The sequence below is a fragment of the Bos indicus genome, chromosome 3 (assembly GCF_029378745.1).
Source record: "Bos indicus isolate NIAB-ARS_2022 breed Sahiwal x Tharparkar chromosome 3, NIAB-ARS_B.indTharparkar_mat_pri_1.0, whole genome shotgun sequence".
In the NCBI taxonomy this organism is placed as follows: domain Eukaryota; kingdom Metazoa; phylum Chordata; class Mammalia; order Artiodactyla; family Bovidae; genus Bos; species Bos indicus.
In genome coordinates, this window is record NC_091762.1 from 14,164,081 (window position 1) to 14,182,770 (window position 18,690).

The following is an 18,690-nucleotide window of genomic DNA, read 5'->3' on the forward strand; positions in this document are numbered from 1 at the left end:
ACCCCGCCCTCTCCTCTTCTAAGTCGCGAACTCTGCCCCAACCCTTTTCCGAGGCCCCCTGCGTCAGCCTACTCCCCCAAGGTACCCCCAGCTCCAGTAGATGCGGAGGGGCAGCCTCAGAAAGCCTCAGAGGTGTCTGCTGGGAATGGGGAGACTGGGAAGTTGATACATTATTTTTCCCAGCCTAAAGCCGCTGCATTTAGCGGGGAGGTGAGATGACTGAGCTTGGAAACGGTGGTAGCCCAGGTCACCCTAGCCAGGCCCCGGCCTCAGATCTCACTACGCATTGTGCGCGTACCTGAGGAAGTGTGCATGTCACTTGGGATAAATTAGGGGAAATACTCCCTAAACTCTAGAAAGAAATGGGGAGGGACTCCCAAGAAACCAAACGCAGGAGCTGGAGAAGGAAAAACAGAAGAGACAGAAAGGGATGGTGTCGCCCCCAAACAGCCGGAGAATGGAAACTCGGGAACGGAGACGCCGATTTCCAGGAGAGACCACAGGGTGGCGCTGGCAGCCCGCGCGCAAGGGGTGAGCTCCGCCGGAGTTGGGTGGGTGGGGGCGCGGTCTGCAACCCCCCCTGGGCTGCGCCTGGCGACCCAGCGTCAGCCACTGACCCGGGCCAGCCAGCACTGGCCCTCGGGCAGGGTAGGGCCAAGCTGGGCTGGGCAGGCATCGATCGCCGCTCTGACAAGAGCATCGATTTCTGCGCGGAGAAATTAATAGATCTTCTCTTAGCTCCTCGGACTCGGGAGCCGCCCGCGGGCGGAGCTGGGGACACGTCGGTCCAGGGAGGCCATGCACCCGGAAAGCCCCTGGTCCCCAGCACCAGCTAGAGGACGGGTCCCAGCCCCTTCACCCCGCGGGCCTCATGCCTGGGAAAGGGGAAGGAAGAGGGGTCCTGGGGGAGGGACTCTAAAGGAACCCACGAAGGAAGCCCTCCGAGGGGAGAGTTTTCCCCACCAGGGCCCCACATATATCCCCACCAATTCCCCAAGACGACAGAGACAGAGACCGACCCACCGAGCAGCCCGAATTCAGGAAGGTGACGAGACAGAGGCGGAGCCCACGGGGTGATTGCCCTTTCCACGATTTTGGTTGGAACCAAGGGACTTAACTGGGACAGAGCCTTGCGCCAAAAGCCTCCTAAGGAGGCTGCGAGGGCCTCGGAGAAGCGAAGGGCTTGGCTATTCCGGAGACGGGTCGTATAACCTCCAGGTTTCAAGCTTAGTTAGTTAGCCCGCAGGTGTCAAGGCAGAGGGTGGCAGAACTCAGAACCACCCGTTCCCCGGGGGTGGGGGCTGCTTCCTGCCGCTCGGGCTAGCCGTGCACCCCACCTGGGATAAGTCCTCAGGGGCGGGGGTGGAGGGACCCACCGCAGCTGCAGCGGGGTTGGAGGGAGCTCTGTTCCAGGGCTACCATCCCCCGGTATTTTGGCCTTATTTCCCCAACAGACCTGTCCACCCTTGAGTTGTCAGGCTAAATATTTTGGCTTGGCGGGAGAGGTGGAGAGAGCCGAGAGGTCCCAGTAAACCAATCCGTTGGGTCTGGGGCGGGGAAGCGCGAGCTGGGCGCGGCCCCTGCGTGCCGCCCTGGGAGATACCGTGGCAGCGCGGCCAGCTGGCGCTGGGGAGCCGAGCGTGCCCGGAGGGATACGGGGAGTCTCTCCCCAGAGAGTCCCGCGCGCCCCGGAACCCCCAACTGCTGTCCTCTGCCCCCGCCCTCGGGGTTGACCAGGCCTCTGGCGCTGTCTTTTGCTCAGCGCCCTGTGTGACTTTCTTCCCCTGGAAGCTTGAGTCTCCCCGTTGCCGTCTGCATCTCCGTCCTCGTCTCTCTGTCTCCGGGTGCACACTGAGTCTCTGGCTGCAGCGGCCTGTCACTGCCTGTGTCTCTGTGGCTCTCATTACTTCGTTTCTGTCTCCTGCCATCTCTATGCAGGATTCTTTGTGGTTCTGCTCTTTCCCTTCCCTTTCCCTCTGAAGCCTGCGTCTCTGTGTCCCTTAGGACTCGTCAGACCCTTCTACTCCCTGGAGCCATCTGGAGAGGAGCCAGGACTGGGCACAGACAGGACCAGAACAATGGCAGTGCCCAGTCTGTGGCCATGGGTAGCCTGCCTGCTTGCAATCCTCCTCTCCTTGGGATTTGGCCTGGACACGAGAGAGGGTGAGTCCCCAGCCCTGTCTCCTGGAGCCCCATCTCCCTCCTAGCAGACTGGGAGGCCAAACACTGAATTTCCACCCAGAACGCGTCCATTTCCCTACTGGGACATGAAGACTGGGGGTAGCTCTCAGAAGGACTTCCCACCAGGGAAAGCAGTCAGTTTCCCACATTAAGGGTGTTTCCCTCTCTGTTCCCTGGGGAATGAGAAGGACCTTGAAACAGAAGGATGGATAGATGCCCTCCGTTTCTGCTTATGAAACAGTGATCCTAGTAAAGCCCAAATGAGAACCAAGGTGGGGGGAGGGGTAGTCTTAGAGGTCATTTCTAGAACCGCTAAATGGGAAAGGGGCCCAGGATGAGAAGGAGCTGAGAACTAGGCACCATTAAGTAACTGAACCCACTGTGCAGACGGGAAACTGAAGCTCAGAGACCTGAAAGGGCAAGCTAGACTGTGTCCTGAACTCTTGCCTCTGGGTCCTGTCCTGTGTCCCCCACTTTGAGGGCCCATCCATCGGGCTAGGGGGCTGCTTTAAATTAGTCCCCAGGCTAAACACTGTGTAGTTTTGGGGGATGGGACCACGTAGACAAAGTGGCTCTCCTGGGGGTGCTGGGGACTTGGCAGGGAGAGGAAAAAATGCTGAGAGTGGAAGATTCAGAGGCGGAAGGGGTAAGAGATGTCCTTCTCCCCAAATCTCAGTCTCCCTTCCAGACTCCCTTCCAGACTCCCTTCCAGTCTCCCTTCCAGACTGAGGGAGCTCAGGAATCCAGTGCTCTGTGCCTCAGGGATCACGTGATGCCCTCAGACTGGGGCCTTCCAGGGCAGAGCAGAGTCTCCCCTTCCTGTAGAGACAGAAGGGTGACGTGAATGGGTTGGGGTACGGAGTCCCCAGAGGCACTGCCTGCAAGGCATAGCCCCACCGCCTGCACCCCTCCCCTCCTCCACTGCTGCACCAGGACAGGGCATAGCAGATGCCAGCCAGGAGCACAGTTGTCAGGACAGGAGCACGGCCCTGGGGTGTGGGGGAGGGAGGTGTTTGGTCAGGGGACCCAGATGTCTGGTTCCCAGTGCAGCTCTGCACAGGGCCATGTCTGGAGGGGAGGCAGGCAGGGGTTAACCTGTGAAGGTCGGTAGATTTGTTTTTCCAAATGACTCCCATCAGGGGAGCCCTAGAGAGGCCAGGGCATGATGGGAAGTGGCATGTGGGCTCCTGAAAGAACCCCCCATCTGCCTGCAGAGCCTGATTGGCCTTTGCCTAGAGGGACCAGAAGTGTTTTCTCTTTGTGTGTGTGCATGTGTGCCTGCAAGTGCTCAGACACACACAGTTGCTGGTAGAGCTAAGCACAGGGGCCATTAATGACGACAGGGAGAAGGTATGAAGTAAGCCCCAGCGAGCCAGCCTAGCCTGCCCACCCCCTTTAAAACATCAGGGGATGGGCCTGGGTATTTAAGATGCCTGCCGTGTTGCTTGAGGACTGGGTAGGAGTGGAGGGAGTGGACGCCGGAGACGTTAGCAGGACTCGACTAGCAAACCAAAAGATTCAGACCCGAATCTTCTAAGTGAGGACCATGGAAAGTATCCTTGGGAGAAGGGAGTGCAGGAGCCAGGTAAGCAACCTATTAGGGGAACCATTCTAGGTGACTTGGGGAAAGAAAGGAAAATGGGGCCAGGGTCCTGGGACCTGAAAAATCCAGACACACCCAGTTCCCTGAGGGAGGAATAGACTTGGGGTCCAGATGCCGTTGATTCAACTCACAACCCCCGAGTGCCCAGTGCTTCCTGCCCCGAACTGGGCACCATGGTGATTGACAAGGGCCCCAACCACAGGAGAGTCCCTCCTTAGAAATGGTGACAGAGAGAGAGAAAGCAATGTTGCGGCAATACCCCAGGTATTCTGGTGTGAGTGCTGGACTTAGTGCAGCAGAGCCTGAAGGGAACGTGATTAACTCAGGGTCAGAGGGTCAGGGAATGGGGGCTTGACCTGAGGCTTTCAGGACAAGAACTGAGGGGTTAACAGGCCAAGGAACTTTTCTAAGGTACTAGTGGGGCCCAGTTTATCGACGTCCTGGAATGTCAGGCTGAAGAATTTAAACTTGAACTTTTGGCAATGGGGAGCCATGGAATGTTCCTTCGAAAGTAAACAGATGCTGGGACCAAGGTTCTAGCTTCCTTAGGCCTGGGAGAGAAAGGGAGTGTATGAAGCTCAGACTATTGCTTCTCAGTCACAGAATTCATTCACTCATTCCTTCATCAAATATTTACTGAGCACCAATTTTGTGCCAAGCACTGTATCAGGCACCAAGGACACAGCAATGAATTACATGATGACCCCTGCCCTTCTAAAGCTTACAACAAACAAAAGAAGTAAATTGTATATTAGCCAGTGTTAAGCATTTGAAGGAAAACTAAGTAGGAAAGGGAGTAGGAGGTAATAGGGTGATCAGAGAAGTCCTCACTGAGAAAGTGACATCTGAGCAAAGACTTCAAAGAGGTGAAGAGCCATGGAGAGGGAAGAGTGTTCTAGCCAGAGGGAGCAGAAGGTGCAAAGACCCCAAGGCAGCAGCTTGGCAGGCTCGTTTGAGAAACCACAAGACAGCCGGTGTCTCTGAAGAAAAGAGAAAAAGGGGATAAAGTGGGAGAAGTGCAGAGGCCATGTAGGCTGTGGTAAGGACTTCAGCTTTTCATCAGTGAGATGGAGGCCGCTAGGGTGCTGTGAGCGGTAGAGGAGTGTGATCCAACTTGTGTGGTGTGTTTCCACTCTGGCTGTGGAGTGGAGGATAGGAGAGAGAGGGGGAGAGGGCGGAAGTGGGGAGACCATTTAGGAAGCTATTACTGTAAAGTCTGGAGAAGACGATGGTGAAAGCGGTGAATGCGATTCTGGGTATATTTTAAAGGTGGAGCTCACAGGGTGTGGGGGTTAGAGAAGGAAAGGAATGATGGAGGCTTTCGCTTTGGAGTCTGACTGCAAGAAGGAAGTTGCAGTCAACTGAGAAGGGGACGTGAGTTTGGGAGGGAAGGTCACTTTTGCCCAGGTGGGCTCCTCTGGTGGGGATCCTGTAAGCTGCGGATGAAGCCTCTGAGGCCCAGAGAGGAGGTTCCCCCCACACCCACAGCAGAGCCTGACTCTGCCTTAATGTTCCCTCCCAGTGTGGTTCCCTCCTCCCCAGCTGCCAGAGCAGGATGGGGTGCTTGGCCCAAGCTGTGCTGATGGCTACCTGCCGCTTGTACCCACAGTGTGCCCCAGCCTGGACATCCGCTCAGACGTGGCAGAGCTGCGGCGGCTGGAGAACTGCAGCGTGGTGGAGGGCCACCTGCAGATCCTGCTCATGTTCACAGCCACCGGCGAGGACTTCCGTGGCCTCAGCTTCCCACGCCTCACCCAGGTCACCGACTACCTGCTGCTCTTCCGGGTCTATGGCCTGGAGAGCTTGCGTGACCTCTTCCCCAACCTGGCAGTCATCCGCGGTGCCCGCCTCTTCCTGGGCTATGCGCTGGTCATCTTCGAGATGCCACACATGCGGGATGTGGGGCTGCCGGCACTGGGGGCCGTTCTGCGTGGGGCTGTGCGTGTGGAGAAGAACCAGGAGCTCTGCCATCTCTCCACCATTGACTGGGGTCTGCTGCAGCCTTCACCTGGTGCCAACCACATTGTGGGCAACAAGCTGGGCGAGGAGTGTGCCGATGTGTGCCCAGGCCTGCTGGGCACCACGGGTGAGCCCTGTGCCAGGACCACCTTCAGCGGGCACACCGACTACAGGTGCTGGACCTCCAGTCACTGCCAGAAAGGTGGGCACTGGCCCAGAAGAGGGCCAGGGAGCGCAGGGAGGGCAGAGGCAGACGGCACTGGGCACCCATAAGATGGTATGTGTCAGTACTTTGCTGACACTATTTATTTTAACTGTCATTCATCCTATGTCTTTATTCCCATTTTGCAGATGAGGAAACTGAGGTTCAAAAAAGTTAAATAACTGACGTAGCATCAGGTAGTCAAGGGGTAGGCGCAAGACAGTGTCAGGTAGTCATGGAGACAGTAAAAGAAAAGTATAAGTTGAATATGGGGGAGAAGAGTAGCGTGAATGGATACGAGGCAGCTGCACAAGACGCAGAATGAGGCAGAGGTCAAGAGCAAAGCCGACTGTCCTGGGTTCGAATCTCAGCTTTACTACTTACTGGCGATGTTCGTTTCGCCTCTCTGTGCCTCGATTTCCTCATTTGTAAAATGATCGTAGCACTGTGATGAGGAGCAAACTGTTCTGTAAAACATCACAAGAGTGCCTGGACCATGGTAACTAGTTCTGTGTCTGGTGCAAACGGCCACAGTACAGGCTGGCAGTACTGCAGTGGGGAGGTTGGGAGCTGGGCGGAAGAAGAAAGGAGGAGGAGGCAGATGAAGAACAGGACAGGAGAGGACAAATATGTGATGTGGGACCTTTTTTAGGAGGTAAGGTGCCTGGAGGGGAAGCAGAAGGAAAGGGTGGAGAAAAGGAGGAGTGGAATAAGGCGGGATGGTTGGAGGAGGAGGTGAAGGTTGTGGAGGAGGGAAAGGAACCTTGAGAGGTTGGAAGCAGATCTGGGGTCCCCAAGCTGGGGTTCCTTCCATGCAGCCCCTGGAGGTCAGCTCTCTTCACCCCAGTGCCTCAGCATCAGGGCAGAAGAGTAACCAGATCCCTGCTATATCTGCTGTGCCCCCACCCCGAAGTCTCCCTGTTGGCTGTAAACACAGCTGCTTCATGTCCTCTCTCGTGTATAGTGTCAACATGCCCTGGCTGACCCCTGCCACACGCATCGCTCCCATGGACACATCCAGCTGCCACTGTGCAAAGGAGCCAGGCTCCTGGCACCCAGCCCCACATCTGCTTGGGGCTACCTTCCACCCAGGGCAGAGACTGAAGAGGGAGGAGGGATGGGCAGAGGCCTGGATCGAATGACCAGGGGTGGCCCCTTCTCCCACACACTCCCAGGTCCACCTGGCCCTAGTCCTCACTCCTCAAGAGAAGCTGGCTGGTTCACCTTGGCCCCATGCCCAGCGATGATCTGGGCACCAGGCCTAGACAGGACAGCAGGCTGGGGAGCAGGAGCCCTGATGGACAAGGTCACTGCTTGGTCCTGAGTTCCAATACCCCTGACTAGGCACTGTGGGAGGTGGGGAGTCACAGAGAGGGGCCGTGGTCCGTATCTTCAAGAGCCCCCATCTGGGGAAGAGTTGGCAACCAGTGTCATCTGAATTGGACGGATCTGGGTGCAGACCAAGAGTATTAGCCCTCAGGGAGAGGGCGGGGCAGGACCAAGGAGGTGCAGGTAAGGTCTAACGCAGCACTCTGCCCACAGTGTGCCCCTGTCCTCGGGGGCTGGCCTGCACAGTCAGGGGCGAGTGCTGCCACGCCGAGTGCCTGGGAGGCTGCAGCCGGCCGGAAGACCCCCGTGCCTGCGTCGCCTGCCGCCACCTCTACTTCCAGGGTGCCTGCCACCGGGCCTGCCCGCCAGGCACCTACCAGCATGAGTCCTGGCGCTGTGTCACAGCGGAGCGCTGTGCCAGCCTGCGCTCTGTGCCTGGCCGTGCCTCCACTTTCGGCATCCACCAGGGTAGTTGTCTGGCCCAGTGCCCTCCAGGCTTCACCCGTAATGACAGCAGGTGAGTGTCGGGTGGGTGGGGGGCACCCTTGGAGCAGTGAGGAGGCCCACACTGGTCCAGGACTCATGCCACATCCTCTGCTTGCCCCTACTAGCATATTCTGCCACAAATGCGAGGGGCTGTGCCCCAAAGAGTGCAAAGTGGGCACCAAGACCATCGACTCTGTCCAGGCAGCACAGGATCTGGTGGGCTGCACCCACGTGGAAGGGAGCCTCATCCTCAACCTCCGTCAAGGCTGTTAGTGCCTTCCAGAGCCACACCCTTCCTCCTGGCCACACCCCTTACAATGACCCAGCTAAAGCACCACTTTCCATCATCCTGGGTCCCTGCCCTGAGGGCCCCCTTCCCTGGGCCCCCAGCCAGCTCCCCCACAATGGACCCATCACTTTCCTTGCCCCGGCTCCAGTCCTGTCTTCCCCATCCCCAGATAACCTGGAGCTGGAGCTGCAGCGAAGCCTAGGACTGGTAGAGACCATCACTGGGTTCCTCAAAATCAAGCACTCCTTTGCCCTCGTGTCCCTAGGCTTTTTCAAGAACCTCAAACTTATCCGGGGGGACACCATGGTGGATGGGTAAGGGATCAGAAATAGTTTCCTCTATCATATCTCCTCCCCAACATTCCCCAAACTGTAGTCAAGTGTGCGGGAACCAGCTCTGCTACTTACTAACTATGTGCCTCTGGGTAGGTTAACTTCTCTGGTCCTCAACTTTCTCATCTGTAAAATGGGGTTAACATAACACTACTTATTTCTTAGGGCTGTTGAGAATATTACTGAAGCTGTTATGTATAAAGCACTTAAAACAGAGCCTGAAACAAAATACACACAATTACATAAAACTGTATTTACATATCACCCTATACGGATTGCCTATAATTGTTGTCATCTGATCCTCTTAGCTGCAGAGCAAACTCCCTGGGTTTGAAACCCGTTCCTACCTCTACCAGTCGAAGCTTACCCTTAATGTAGCCAGGATTTTTCAAAATAATGTTTTAAATTATCATCCAGCCAAGTGGTTTCTCGCGTACCCCCCAGGGTGTCCCCACTCCAGCTGGAAAGGCACAGCCCCAGGCTGAGTCTCACTCCGCCCTGTGTCCCCAAAGCCAGGACAGAGCCTGGCAGAGAGCAGGTGCTCAATTAACGTGAGATGCAGGAAGGAGGAAGGTGGAAAAACTGTTGGCCCCATTTCACTGATGAGAAAAACACAGAACGTGGGTGCCTTGCTGGACGTCACACTCCTGGTCAGTGGCACAGAGTGGGTGTGTACTAATGCCCCACGTGTACCGGTGTGGGTGGGCTGCTGTGTGCCCCTCCTCCCCTGTGTGCCCCTCCTCCCCTGTGCCCCCAGTGCAGACCCTTCAGGAAGAGCCCATAAGACACACCCTTCCTCATCCTTTGCCCCCACCTGCCATGCAGAGCAAGGTCCCCTGGCCTCCCCCAGGAACTACACCTTGTACGTGCTGGATAACCAGAACCTACAGCAGCTGGGTTCCTGGGTGGCTGCAGGGCTCACCATTCCTGTGGGCAAGATATACTTCGCCTTCAACCCACGCCTCTGCTTGGAGCACATCTACCGCTTGGAGGAGGTGACTGGCACTAAGGGACGGCAAAACAAGGCTGAGATCAACCCCCGCACCAACGGAGACCGCGCTGCCTGTAAGGCCCGACACCCCAAGCCCTGGCACCTTGGCAGTGAGAGAGGGGACCCCAAGGAACACCCAGACACACACACACACACACACACACTAGAACACACCAGACACGCTCTCAAGTGGAGGGGAGGCTTGAAGGGAACGATGGGATAAGTTCTCTTCAGAGGCCACGTTAAGGGGCAGGATGCTGCGGGGTCAGGGTGGGGGCTTGGGAGTAGGAGGCTCAAGCAGGTGTTCTCAACGTGGTCAAAAGCAGGTGTTCGCCTTTTACCCCACCCAGGCCAGACTCGCACTCTGCGCTTTGTGTCCAACGTGACGGAGGCCAATCGCATCTTGCTGCGATGGGAGCGCTATGAACCGCTTGAGGCTCGCGACCTACTCAGCTTCATTGTGTACTACAAGGAGTCGTGAGTGGCGGGGGCGGGGCCAGAGAGGGTGGGGCCAGAGAGGGGCGGGGGTCAGTGGGCGGGGCGGGCGGGGCGGGGTCAGTGGGCGGGGCGGGGGTCAGTGGGCGGGGCGCGGCGGGGCGGGGTCAGTGGGCGGGGCGCGGCGGGGCGGGGCGCGGCGGGGCCGGGCCGGGCCGGGCCGGGCCAGAGCGGGGTTGCGGGTCAGAGCCTGACCAGGCAAATTTGTTGACCGCACGTAGGTGAGGGCAGAACCCTGCGGGGCTGTAGAAAGCCAGAAAGCCAAGAACCCCGAGTCTCACTCCCTTGTAGGGCTCACGTCTGGCTCTCCTCTCACTTTCTTCATCCCTCCATGCCTCAGTTTTATCTCACCCAGTGATGAAGAGCGGGCAGTCAGGATTTCTGAAAGCCCAGGAGAGGCGCCCTGCTGGGAAGACTTGGATAATTAAAGCTCAATTCACTATGCTAATGTTTTGTACTGACCACATGCTCCTGCCCCAGCAGCGGTTTGGGAAGTACCCACTAATTTGGCCAGTTTTATCCACATCTTTGCCAGCATTTCATTAAAGCCTGAGGAAGGGCGGTAGCAGGGACAACCAAGAACCAACTGCTCTTTTCTTTGGAGAGAATGTACCGACCATAGCAGGATGGATAGTGGTTAGACCACAGGAAGGACTTCTCCAAAAGCATGGCTAGAATCAAAAATAGAAATCTTTAGACGAGAGACATGGAGTGAAGAGTACTGTCACTCTTTACGGTAGATGGAAGATGGGAGCTACCTGGATCGGAATAATTTCCTGTGAATTAAAATGGAGAGATTTTAGTTGCTTGCTAGCACAGGGCCTAAGGGAACCCAGGTGGCACAATGGTAAAGAATCTGCCTGCCACACAGGAGACACAGGTTTGAACCCTGGGTCGGGAAGATCCCCCAGAATAGGAAACAGCAACCCACTCCAGTATTCTTGCCTGGAAAAGTCCATGGACAGAGGAGCCTAGTGGGCTACAGTCCACAGTCCATGGGGCCACAGAGAGTCAGAACATAACTGAGCAACTTAGTACAGACACACGCACAGAGTGGGGGAGAAAAATCTACTCACAGGGCCAATCTACTCCTAGGCCTCAGTAGAAGATGAAGGACTTTAGCATGACGAACTGGACAGTTTGTTAAAAGGAGATTCCTGAGCCCCACCCCCATAGATTCTGATTCCATTAGTCTTGGGCAGGCCCTGGACTGCCCTGTAAATCTGCATTTCTAAAAAGCTCCCAGGTAATGCTGAATCTTCTGGTCCACATATTGAGGAGTGCTAACATGGACCGCAATGTAAACCCACCCCCCAAGCTCTGGCTTGTGCAGCTCACATTCTGCATGACTATACATGGCTGCCTTGGACTCAAAGGGCAGACAGTCTTAGAGGTTTTTCAGGAAACTCCCCTGGCATCTGCCTTGCAGTGTGGCTAAGGCTGTGCTCCCTTAGATATATATACTGTGGGGTGTGTGCGTGTGTGTGTATGTGTGTGTTAGTCGTTCAGTCATGTCTGACTCTTTGCAACCCCATGGACTACAGCCTGCCAGGTTTCTCTGTCCATGGAGATCTCCAAGCAAGAATACTAGAGAGGGTAGCCATTCCTTTCTCCAGGGGATCTTCCCAACCCGGGATGGAACCCAGGTCTCCCACACTGCAGGAGGATTCTTACTGTCTGAGCCACCAGGGAAGCCCTATATACTGTGGATCATGGCTCAGTTTAAGCTCTGAGCAGATCCACTCAGTGAGTGAGTCATGCCAACAGGGCACCTGCCCCAAAGGGCAGACCCACATCTGCTTCTGAATGCCCTTGCACACCCCGGGAGAAGAAGGACAGTGGCAGGCTTGGAGTGGCTCAGAGAAGAGGGGGCAGAGCTAAATGAGCCGCCCCTCAACTCCAGGGATGGCTTGTTCAGCCCATTCCAGAATGCCACAGAGTACGTAGGTCCAGATGCCTGTGGGGCCCAGAGCTGGAACCTACTGGATGTGGAGCTGCCCCTTAGCCGCACCCAGGAGCCGGGGGTGACCCTAGCCCCGCTCAAGCCCTGGACACAGTATGCCGTGTTTGTACGGGCCATCACACTGACCACAGCGGAGGACAGCCCCCACCAAGGAGCCCAAAGCCCCATCGTCTACCTCCGAACCTTACCTGCAGGTAGGCTGAAGCCTTTGGAGGGGGTGGGAGCTAGATGCCTGGACCCTACTGAGAATGGAAGAACACCAGAAATAGAGAAGCTGGGTCACTGAACACCTGGCCTACAGAGGCTGGGAGGCCGGACCTCAGAAAGAAGGGCCCATTACCAGACAGTATTTAAAAGGGGGATCTGCAGTCCCTCAGGTGTACCCTCCTCCCACCCTCAGCGCCCACAGTGCCCCAGGATGTCATCTCCACGTCCAATTCCTCCTCCCACCTGCTGGTGCGCTGGAAGCCACCGACCCAGCGCAACGGAAACATCACCTACTACCTGGTGCTGTGGCAACGTCTGGCAGAGGACAGCGACCTCTACCTCAATGACTACTGCCACCGCGGTGCGCAGGGAGGAGGCGCGGGCCGGAGGGGTTGGGGTCTCGGGCTGCGGGCGCGGCCAGGCTAACTACTTCCTTGCCCGCCGCCCCTCCAGGCTTGCGGCTGCCCACCAGCAACAACGACCCCCGCTTCGACGGAGAAGACGGGGAACTCGAGGCCGACAGGGAGCCTGGCTGCTGCCCTTGCCAGCACCCACCTCCTGGGCAGGTCCTACCACCGCTGGAGGCACAGGAGGCGTCGTTCCAGAAGAAGTTTGAAAACTTTCTACACAACGCCATCACCATTCCCAAGTGCGTCTCGGCGCGAGAAAGCCAGGCGGGAGTGCAGGGAGCTGATGGGCGGGGTTTGTGAGGGGAGGGGGGGTGGGGAGGGGTTGTGGGCGGGGCCTGAGATTGTGGGTGGGTTAGGAGGCGGTGCGCCCCTGCAGAGAGCACTGGGGCGCGTTCCAGATGAGCCTGACAGGGTCGTCTCTGGTCTTCCCAGATCCCCTTGGAAGGTGACATCCATCAATAAGAGCCCTCAAAGGTGAGCGGGGACGGAGCAGGGGCCGAGAAGAGCGGTTCCCGAGGCGGGGCCATGGCTCTGACTTGCGCCCTCTCTAGGGACTCAGGGAGGAGCCGACGGGCAGCCGAGGCCCTCAGGCTTGGGGGAAACAGCTCGGATTTCAAGATCCAAGAGGACAAAGTGCCCCGGGAGCGAGCGGTGCTGAGTGGCCTGCGCCACTTCACAGAGTACCGGATCGACATCCATGCCTGCAACCACGCGGCGCACACCGTGGGCTGCAGCGCGGCCACCTTCGTCTTTGCGCGCACCATGCCCCACAGTAGGTGACCCTCCCCCAGCTCTACCCTGCCCACACACCGACCCCAAGGACCCTATCTAATTAGTGCTCTAACTAGCCAGTTTGACAACCTCCCACCTCCCTGCCCCCTCCAACCTCAGGGCCTCTCCTTGCTCACTCCTGCCAGTCCCCATAATCCCAGAGTTTCCTTGAACCTCCCAGTTTAGCCCCCTTGCGTTTGAACATGAAGGTGAGAAGAATAATTGTAGTCGAGTTGCCTGATGGCCTCTCCTGCAGGAGAGGCTGATGGTATCCCAGGAAAAGTGGCCTGGGAGGCAGCCAGCAAGAGCAGTGTTCTCCTGCGCTGGCTTGAGCCACCGGACCCCAACGGACTCATTCTGAAGTACGAAATCAAGTACCGCCGCCTGGGAGAGGTAGGCACCCCTGGAGACACCTAACCTAGCCCCGGCCTGCCCCTCCATCCTCTTCCCAGCCAGCTATTCTGTGCTGCCCTCAGGAGGCCACAGTGCTGTGTGTGTCCCGCCTGCGATATGCCAAATTTGGGGGTGTCCACCTGGCCCTGCTGCCTCCTGGAAACTACTCTGCCAGAGTTCGGGCAACCTCACTGGCTGGCAACGGCTCCTGGACAGACAGTGTCGCTTTCTACATCCCTGGCCCGGGTATGCAGGCCTCTGACTCAGACCTGTATTCCCAAACAGCCCCACCTGGGCCCCCACCCACATCTCCCATTGTGGAAACCGCAGGCCCCTCCACCTTCCACCCCATCCGCCCCACATCCTCATCTCCCACTGTGTCCTTGACCCCCTGACTTCGCCATCTTTTTACAATTATTATTGTTTTTTCTTTTTTTCTGACTTCTCCATCTTTGACCCTCTGCTGTCTTCTGGCCACCAGAGGAGGAAGACTCTGGGGGGCTGCACGTCCTTCTCACCGTCACCCCTGCGGGGCTCATGCTGCTCATCATTCTTGCTGTCCTTGGTTTCTTCTACAGCAAGAAGAGGTGATGACGAGTCCCACTGATTCCTAACACCCTTCTTCTCTGAGCCCTCATCATAACATCAGTGCAATCAGATGGTAATAGATGAGACAGCAAAAAGGACTTCCTTAGAAACAGTAACTCTTCCCCTGGGGCACTGACTTACCTGGAGAAAAGAGACATGCTTTTTAGTTAGGGTGACCAACTTGTCCATGTTTGCCAGGGACTTTCCTGATTTTAGTAGTAACAGTCCTATATTCTGGGAAACCCCTCAGTCTGGGCATCCTGGGACTGTTGGTCACCACACTCTCAGACGGGCAGCTGAGGCCCTCCTGAGAGCTAATGAAACTGGTCCGATCATAGCAGAGAAAGAAGCAGGAAATCTCAGGATGTGTCCTGGGCTTCTTGATGTCAGATCCCTCTAGAGCTGAATATGACAGGGAACTGAGGACAGGACTTTGATTAGCTGGTTCTGAGGACTAGCTGAGGAAACCAGAGCCTCGCTACTTTTGTCCTCCCTATTCCCAGCCTGTCAGACCCCAGATCCCAGGACTAGGACCAAGACTAGCTTGGGAAGTCCTTGGGGTTCCCTAGGGGTCACCCTGACCAGAGCTAAGATAGGATCAGTAACTTCCTTCCTCCTTGGAATACCCTTCTTCCTTGTCCTCTGACATGGCTCCTTCCTTCCCGAGGACCCTTCCAGGCTGACCCCCCCTCACCTCCCATTGCAGAAACAGCACCCTGTATGCCTCTGTGAATCCGGAATACTTCAGCGCCTCTCACAGTAGGTCTGGGGGTGGCTGGACAGGTGGTGTGGGGAAGGGAGACCGGAGGGGAGAAGAGACAGACTTCCAGGCCATCTTGGAGAAGGCAGCCTTGGGACCTGAGCCCTTCAAGAAGGAAGAGGGTGGGTGGAGGTGCGGCAGAGAGCAGTGTCCTTGCCTGTGAACCCCCACTTCCTCTCAGTGTACATCCCCGATGAGTGGGAGGTGCCTCGGGAGCAGATCTCCATAATCCGAGAACTGGGCCAGGGCTCTTTCGGGATGGTATACGAGGGGCTGGCACAAGGACTGGAGGTTGGAGAGGAGCCCACGCCGGTGGCCCTGAAGACCGTGAATGAGCTGGCCAGCCCACGAGAACGCATTGAGTTCCTCAAGGAAGCCTCTGTCATGAAGGCATTCAAGTGTCACCATGTGGTAAGGAAGGGTCAAGTCCAATATCAAGGTCAGAATTAGGATGAAGGTCATGTGGTTAGAGGGGAAAGATCAGAGATGACGTCAGGGCACCATCAAGTCCAGGACTGGGACTGTGGTTAGGATCCTAACTGGATTAAAAGTCATGGTAGGGCTATAACAGGATCATGGCTAGGGCTGAGATCAGTCATGGTTGAAGGTCAAATCTGAGTGTTCAGAGCATTATTAGGAGGGTGATTGGAATCAAGGTCAGAATTGAGCCAATCATGAAGACTGAGATGATAGATACAATTAAGGTCATGGATTACGGAGACTTCCCTAGTGGTCCGGTGGCTGAGATTCCATGCTCTCAATGCAGGGGGCCTAGGTTCGATCCCTAGTCAGGTAACTAGATCCCAGATGCCACAACTAAAGATCCTGTGTGCCATCAACTTAAAAAAAAAAATCCCATGTGCCACAACTAAGACCCAGCGGCAACCAAATAAATATATTTTATTTTAAAAAGGTCATGGGTTGGGGTCAAGGTCATTGTTAGGTCAAGATGAGGGTTATGGTCATGGCTAGGGTTAGGAGGGTTGTTGTCTGAGTCAGGTTGTGGTCACAGCAGAACAAGGTTTTGGCCAAGTGGGTCAAAGGGAGCTGAGTAGACCCGCAACGAGGCTCTCTCTCCATGCCAGGTACGTCTCCTGGGCGTGGTGTCTCAGGGCCAGCCAACTCTGGTCATCATGGAGTTAATGACCCGAGGGGATCTCAAGAGCCATCTTCGATCTCTGCGGCCCGAGGCAGAGGTGGGGACCAGGAAGCTTCTGGGTGGAGGAGCTGGGGAATTAGAAAGGACTTGGGCAGTTGAAGGCATAATCCTTATGCAGGAGTCCAGCCTCAAGTTCCTGCTTCAACAGCCCGTCTCTTGGTTCTAGAACAATCCTGGGCTCCCACGGCCAGCACTGGGAGATATGATCCAGATGGCTGGTGAGATTGCAGATGGCATGGCCTACCTTGCTGCCAACAAGTTTGTGCATCGAGACCTAGCGGCCCGGAACTGCATGGTGTCCCAGGACTTCACTGTCAAGATTGGGGGTACAGAGGGGACCAGGCAGGTGGGGCAGCCTGGGTAGAGAGACTCCCCCAGCAAGGCAGGAGAAGACCCAGGCCTGTCCCTGATCGCCCCCTGACCTGGATCTCCGTCTCCCCATCTGAGGACAGCAGAATTTGGATGGGATGATCTCTGAGGTCCTTGGAGCCCTTACAGTCCAGGATTCCTGGAGACTGTGGAGGTGGAGGGGGTTGGGAGAGGTACTCCTGGGGCAGGAGCTGGTGACTGGCTCTGCTGCCCCACACCCTGTCCACCCTCCCTTTCCAGACTTCGGGATGACTCGAGACGTGTATGAGACAGACTACTACCGCAAGGGCGGGAAGGGGCTGCTGCCTGTGCGCTGGATGGCCCCCGAGTCCCTCAAAGACGGGATCTTCACCACCCACTCTGACGTCTGGTGGGGCCTGGCTGGAGCGGGGGCTCAGGGGTGTGGAGGCAGGGTCTGGCATGCACTCCCTAGGGCGTGCTGAGCTGCATGAAGCATGCGGGGCTCAGGCCCTCCTCCCTGTCCTCCCAGGTCCTTCGGCGTGGTGCTCTGGGAGATCGTGACCCTGGCTGAACAACCCTACCAGGGCCTATCCAATGAGCAGGTGCTCAAGTTCGTCGTGGATGGTGGAGTCCTGGAAGAGCTGGAGAGCTGTCCGGTTCAGCTGTGAGTCACCCCAGCCTGGCCCTGCCTCAGCCCTGCCCTCTGCCAACATCTGCCCCACCCCTGGGAGTCTCTGAGGCTTCTACTTACACTGATCCCCAGCTCTGAGCCCTCCAACTTGAAATCCCCACTGCAACCCCCATTTACTCCCCTGTGACCCAAGCTCAGTTGGTGAAGAATCCGTCTGCAGTGCAGGAGACCTAGGTTACATCCCTGGATTGGGAAGATCCCCTGAAGGAGGGCATGGCAACCCACTCCAGTATTCTTGCCTGGAGAATCCCATGGACAGAGGACCCTGGCAGGCTACAGTTCATAGGGTCACAAAGAGTCGGACATGACTGAACAACCAAGCACAGCACAGACCTGAGCAGACATACTCCCCCCATGACCCCCTCCATGACCCCCTCCATCACACTCATTGACCCTCTCAGTGCAGGAGGCAGGAGGCGCGCACCTCTCTGACACTGCCCCCTACCTCCACCAGGCAGGAGCTGATGCAGCGCTGCTGGCAGCAGAACCCGCGCCTGCGCCCCACCTTTACCCACATCCTGGACAGCATACAGGAGGAGCTGAGGCCCTCCTTCCGCCTCCTCTCCTTCTATCACAGCCCAGAATGCCGGGGAGCCCGGGCCTCCCTGCTGCCCACAGATGCAGAGCCTGACTCCCCCCGAACCCCAAAAGAGGCCTCCTCAGACTTCAGCCCCCAGAATGGGGGTCCAGGACATTGAGGGGCACCCCATTCCCTGGCTGATTGGCCTCCCACAGACAGAGAGGAAGGGACCTCCCACGGACAGAGAGGAAGGGACCTGAGCTTTGCAGCCATGAGAGGCTGAGACGTTCACACCCCAGCCCCATGCTGAGACAGCCGAAGGAGACAGAGCAGAGCGGGACAGGCTGGGGGGTGACAGGGAGACCACAGCTGAGTCGTGGCAGGAAAGATTTTCTCAGGAATCTGAGTTCTCCGTGAGAAAGTAAACAAGGCCACAGCAGGAGTGGAGATTAGACGGTGGACAAGACGCTCTGAGTGAGAGAGCCTACTCAGGCTAGAAAGAGAGGCCGATCTGCTCTGAAGGCAGGGTCTGGGGACCCCACCGGCGGTTTTGGAGCTCCTGTGGACATCCGGGGCCATCAACACGCTAGAAACCACATGAGCCACCAGACTTGGGCCTGGAAGCCTCTCTGCCCGAGTTTGGGATGCTGGGGCTGAGCATCCAGATGGCTGCTCTTGGTACCGCTGTGTCTCACCGCCTCCCCTGCCCCACGCCATAGCGCTTGTGGGGAGAACGCAGGGACCTTGCTGAGTGGCTCCCCAGCCTGGCCTCGGGGCCTGCCTCTCCCCTTCCTCTCCTTTGCCTCACCCAGGGACCCCAAGCTTGGTGCTCCCCCTTCCTCTTCTCCAGGGCCTTCCCTCGGTGCAGATGCACCCCTTCTCCCAGGCCCTTCCCCTCCACCCCCCTCCTGCCCTGGGATTATTAAGGCCTTAAGAGCCTTGCTTCCTCCCTGCCCTGACTCCTGCCCCCCCACCCCCGCCTCTCGTGGGAAGACTGGAGAAGGCATAATAAAGGCCGAGGTCTGTCTGTA

General features: G+C 57.1%; 1 protein-coding gene across 1 annotated transcript; it reads left to right on the top strand.

Moving 5' to 3' along the window:
* Nucleotides 1–57: 57 nt before the first annotated feature.
* On the top strand, nucleotides 58–18,690 carry INSRR (insulin receptor related receptor). The gene is made up of 23 exons (XM_019952949.2): nucleotides 58–531; nucleotides 2,005–2,163; nucleotides 5,394–5,945; nucleotides 7,488–7,791; nucleotides 7,886–8,028; nucleotides 8,219–8,363; nucleotides 9,232–9,446; nucleotides 9,723–9,849; nucleotides 11,786–12,024; nucleotides 12,231–12,398; nucleotides 12,491–12,686; nucleotides 12,880–12,921; nucleotides 12,999–13,219; nucleotides 13,475–13,611; nucleotides 13,695–13,857; nucleotides 14,093–14,198; nucleotides 14,906–14,958; nucleotides 15,141–15,370; nucleotides 16,045–16,155; nucleotides 16,285–16,444; nucleotides 16,728–16,857; nucleotides 16,978–17,112; nucleotides 17,594–18,690. Exons 1-23 carry the CDS (start codon nucleotides 363–365, stop codon nucleotides 17,835–17,837), a joined length of 4,149 nt encoding a protein of 1,382 aa, XP_019808508.2. The 5' UTR covers nucleotides 58–362; the 3' UTR covers nucleotides 17,838–18,690.

Coding starts and splice junctions, on each gene's coding strand:
- INSRR (XM_019952949.2), top strand. CDS start 363: ATGGGGAGGGACTCCCAAGAAACCAAACGCAGGAGCTGGAGAAGGAAA. Junction 8,029..8,218: donor CCTCAACCTCCGTCAAGGCT/GTTAGTGCCTTC, acceptor CCCCATCCCCAG/ATAACCTGGAGCTGGAGCTG. Junction 13,220..13,474: donor TGCGCGCACCATGCCCCACA/GTAGGTGACCCT, acceptor CCTCTCCTGCAG/GAGAGGCTGATGGTATCCCA.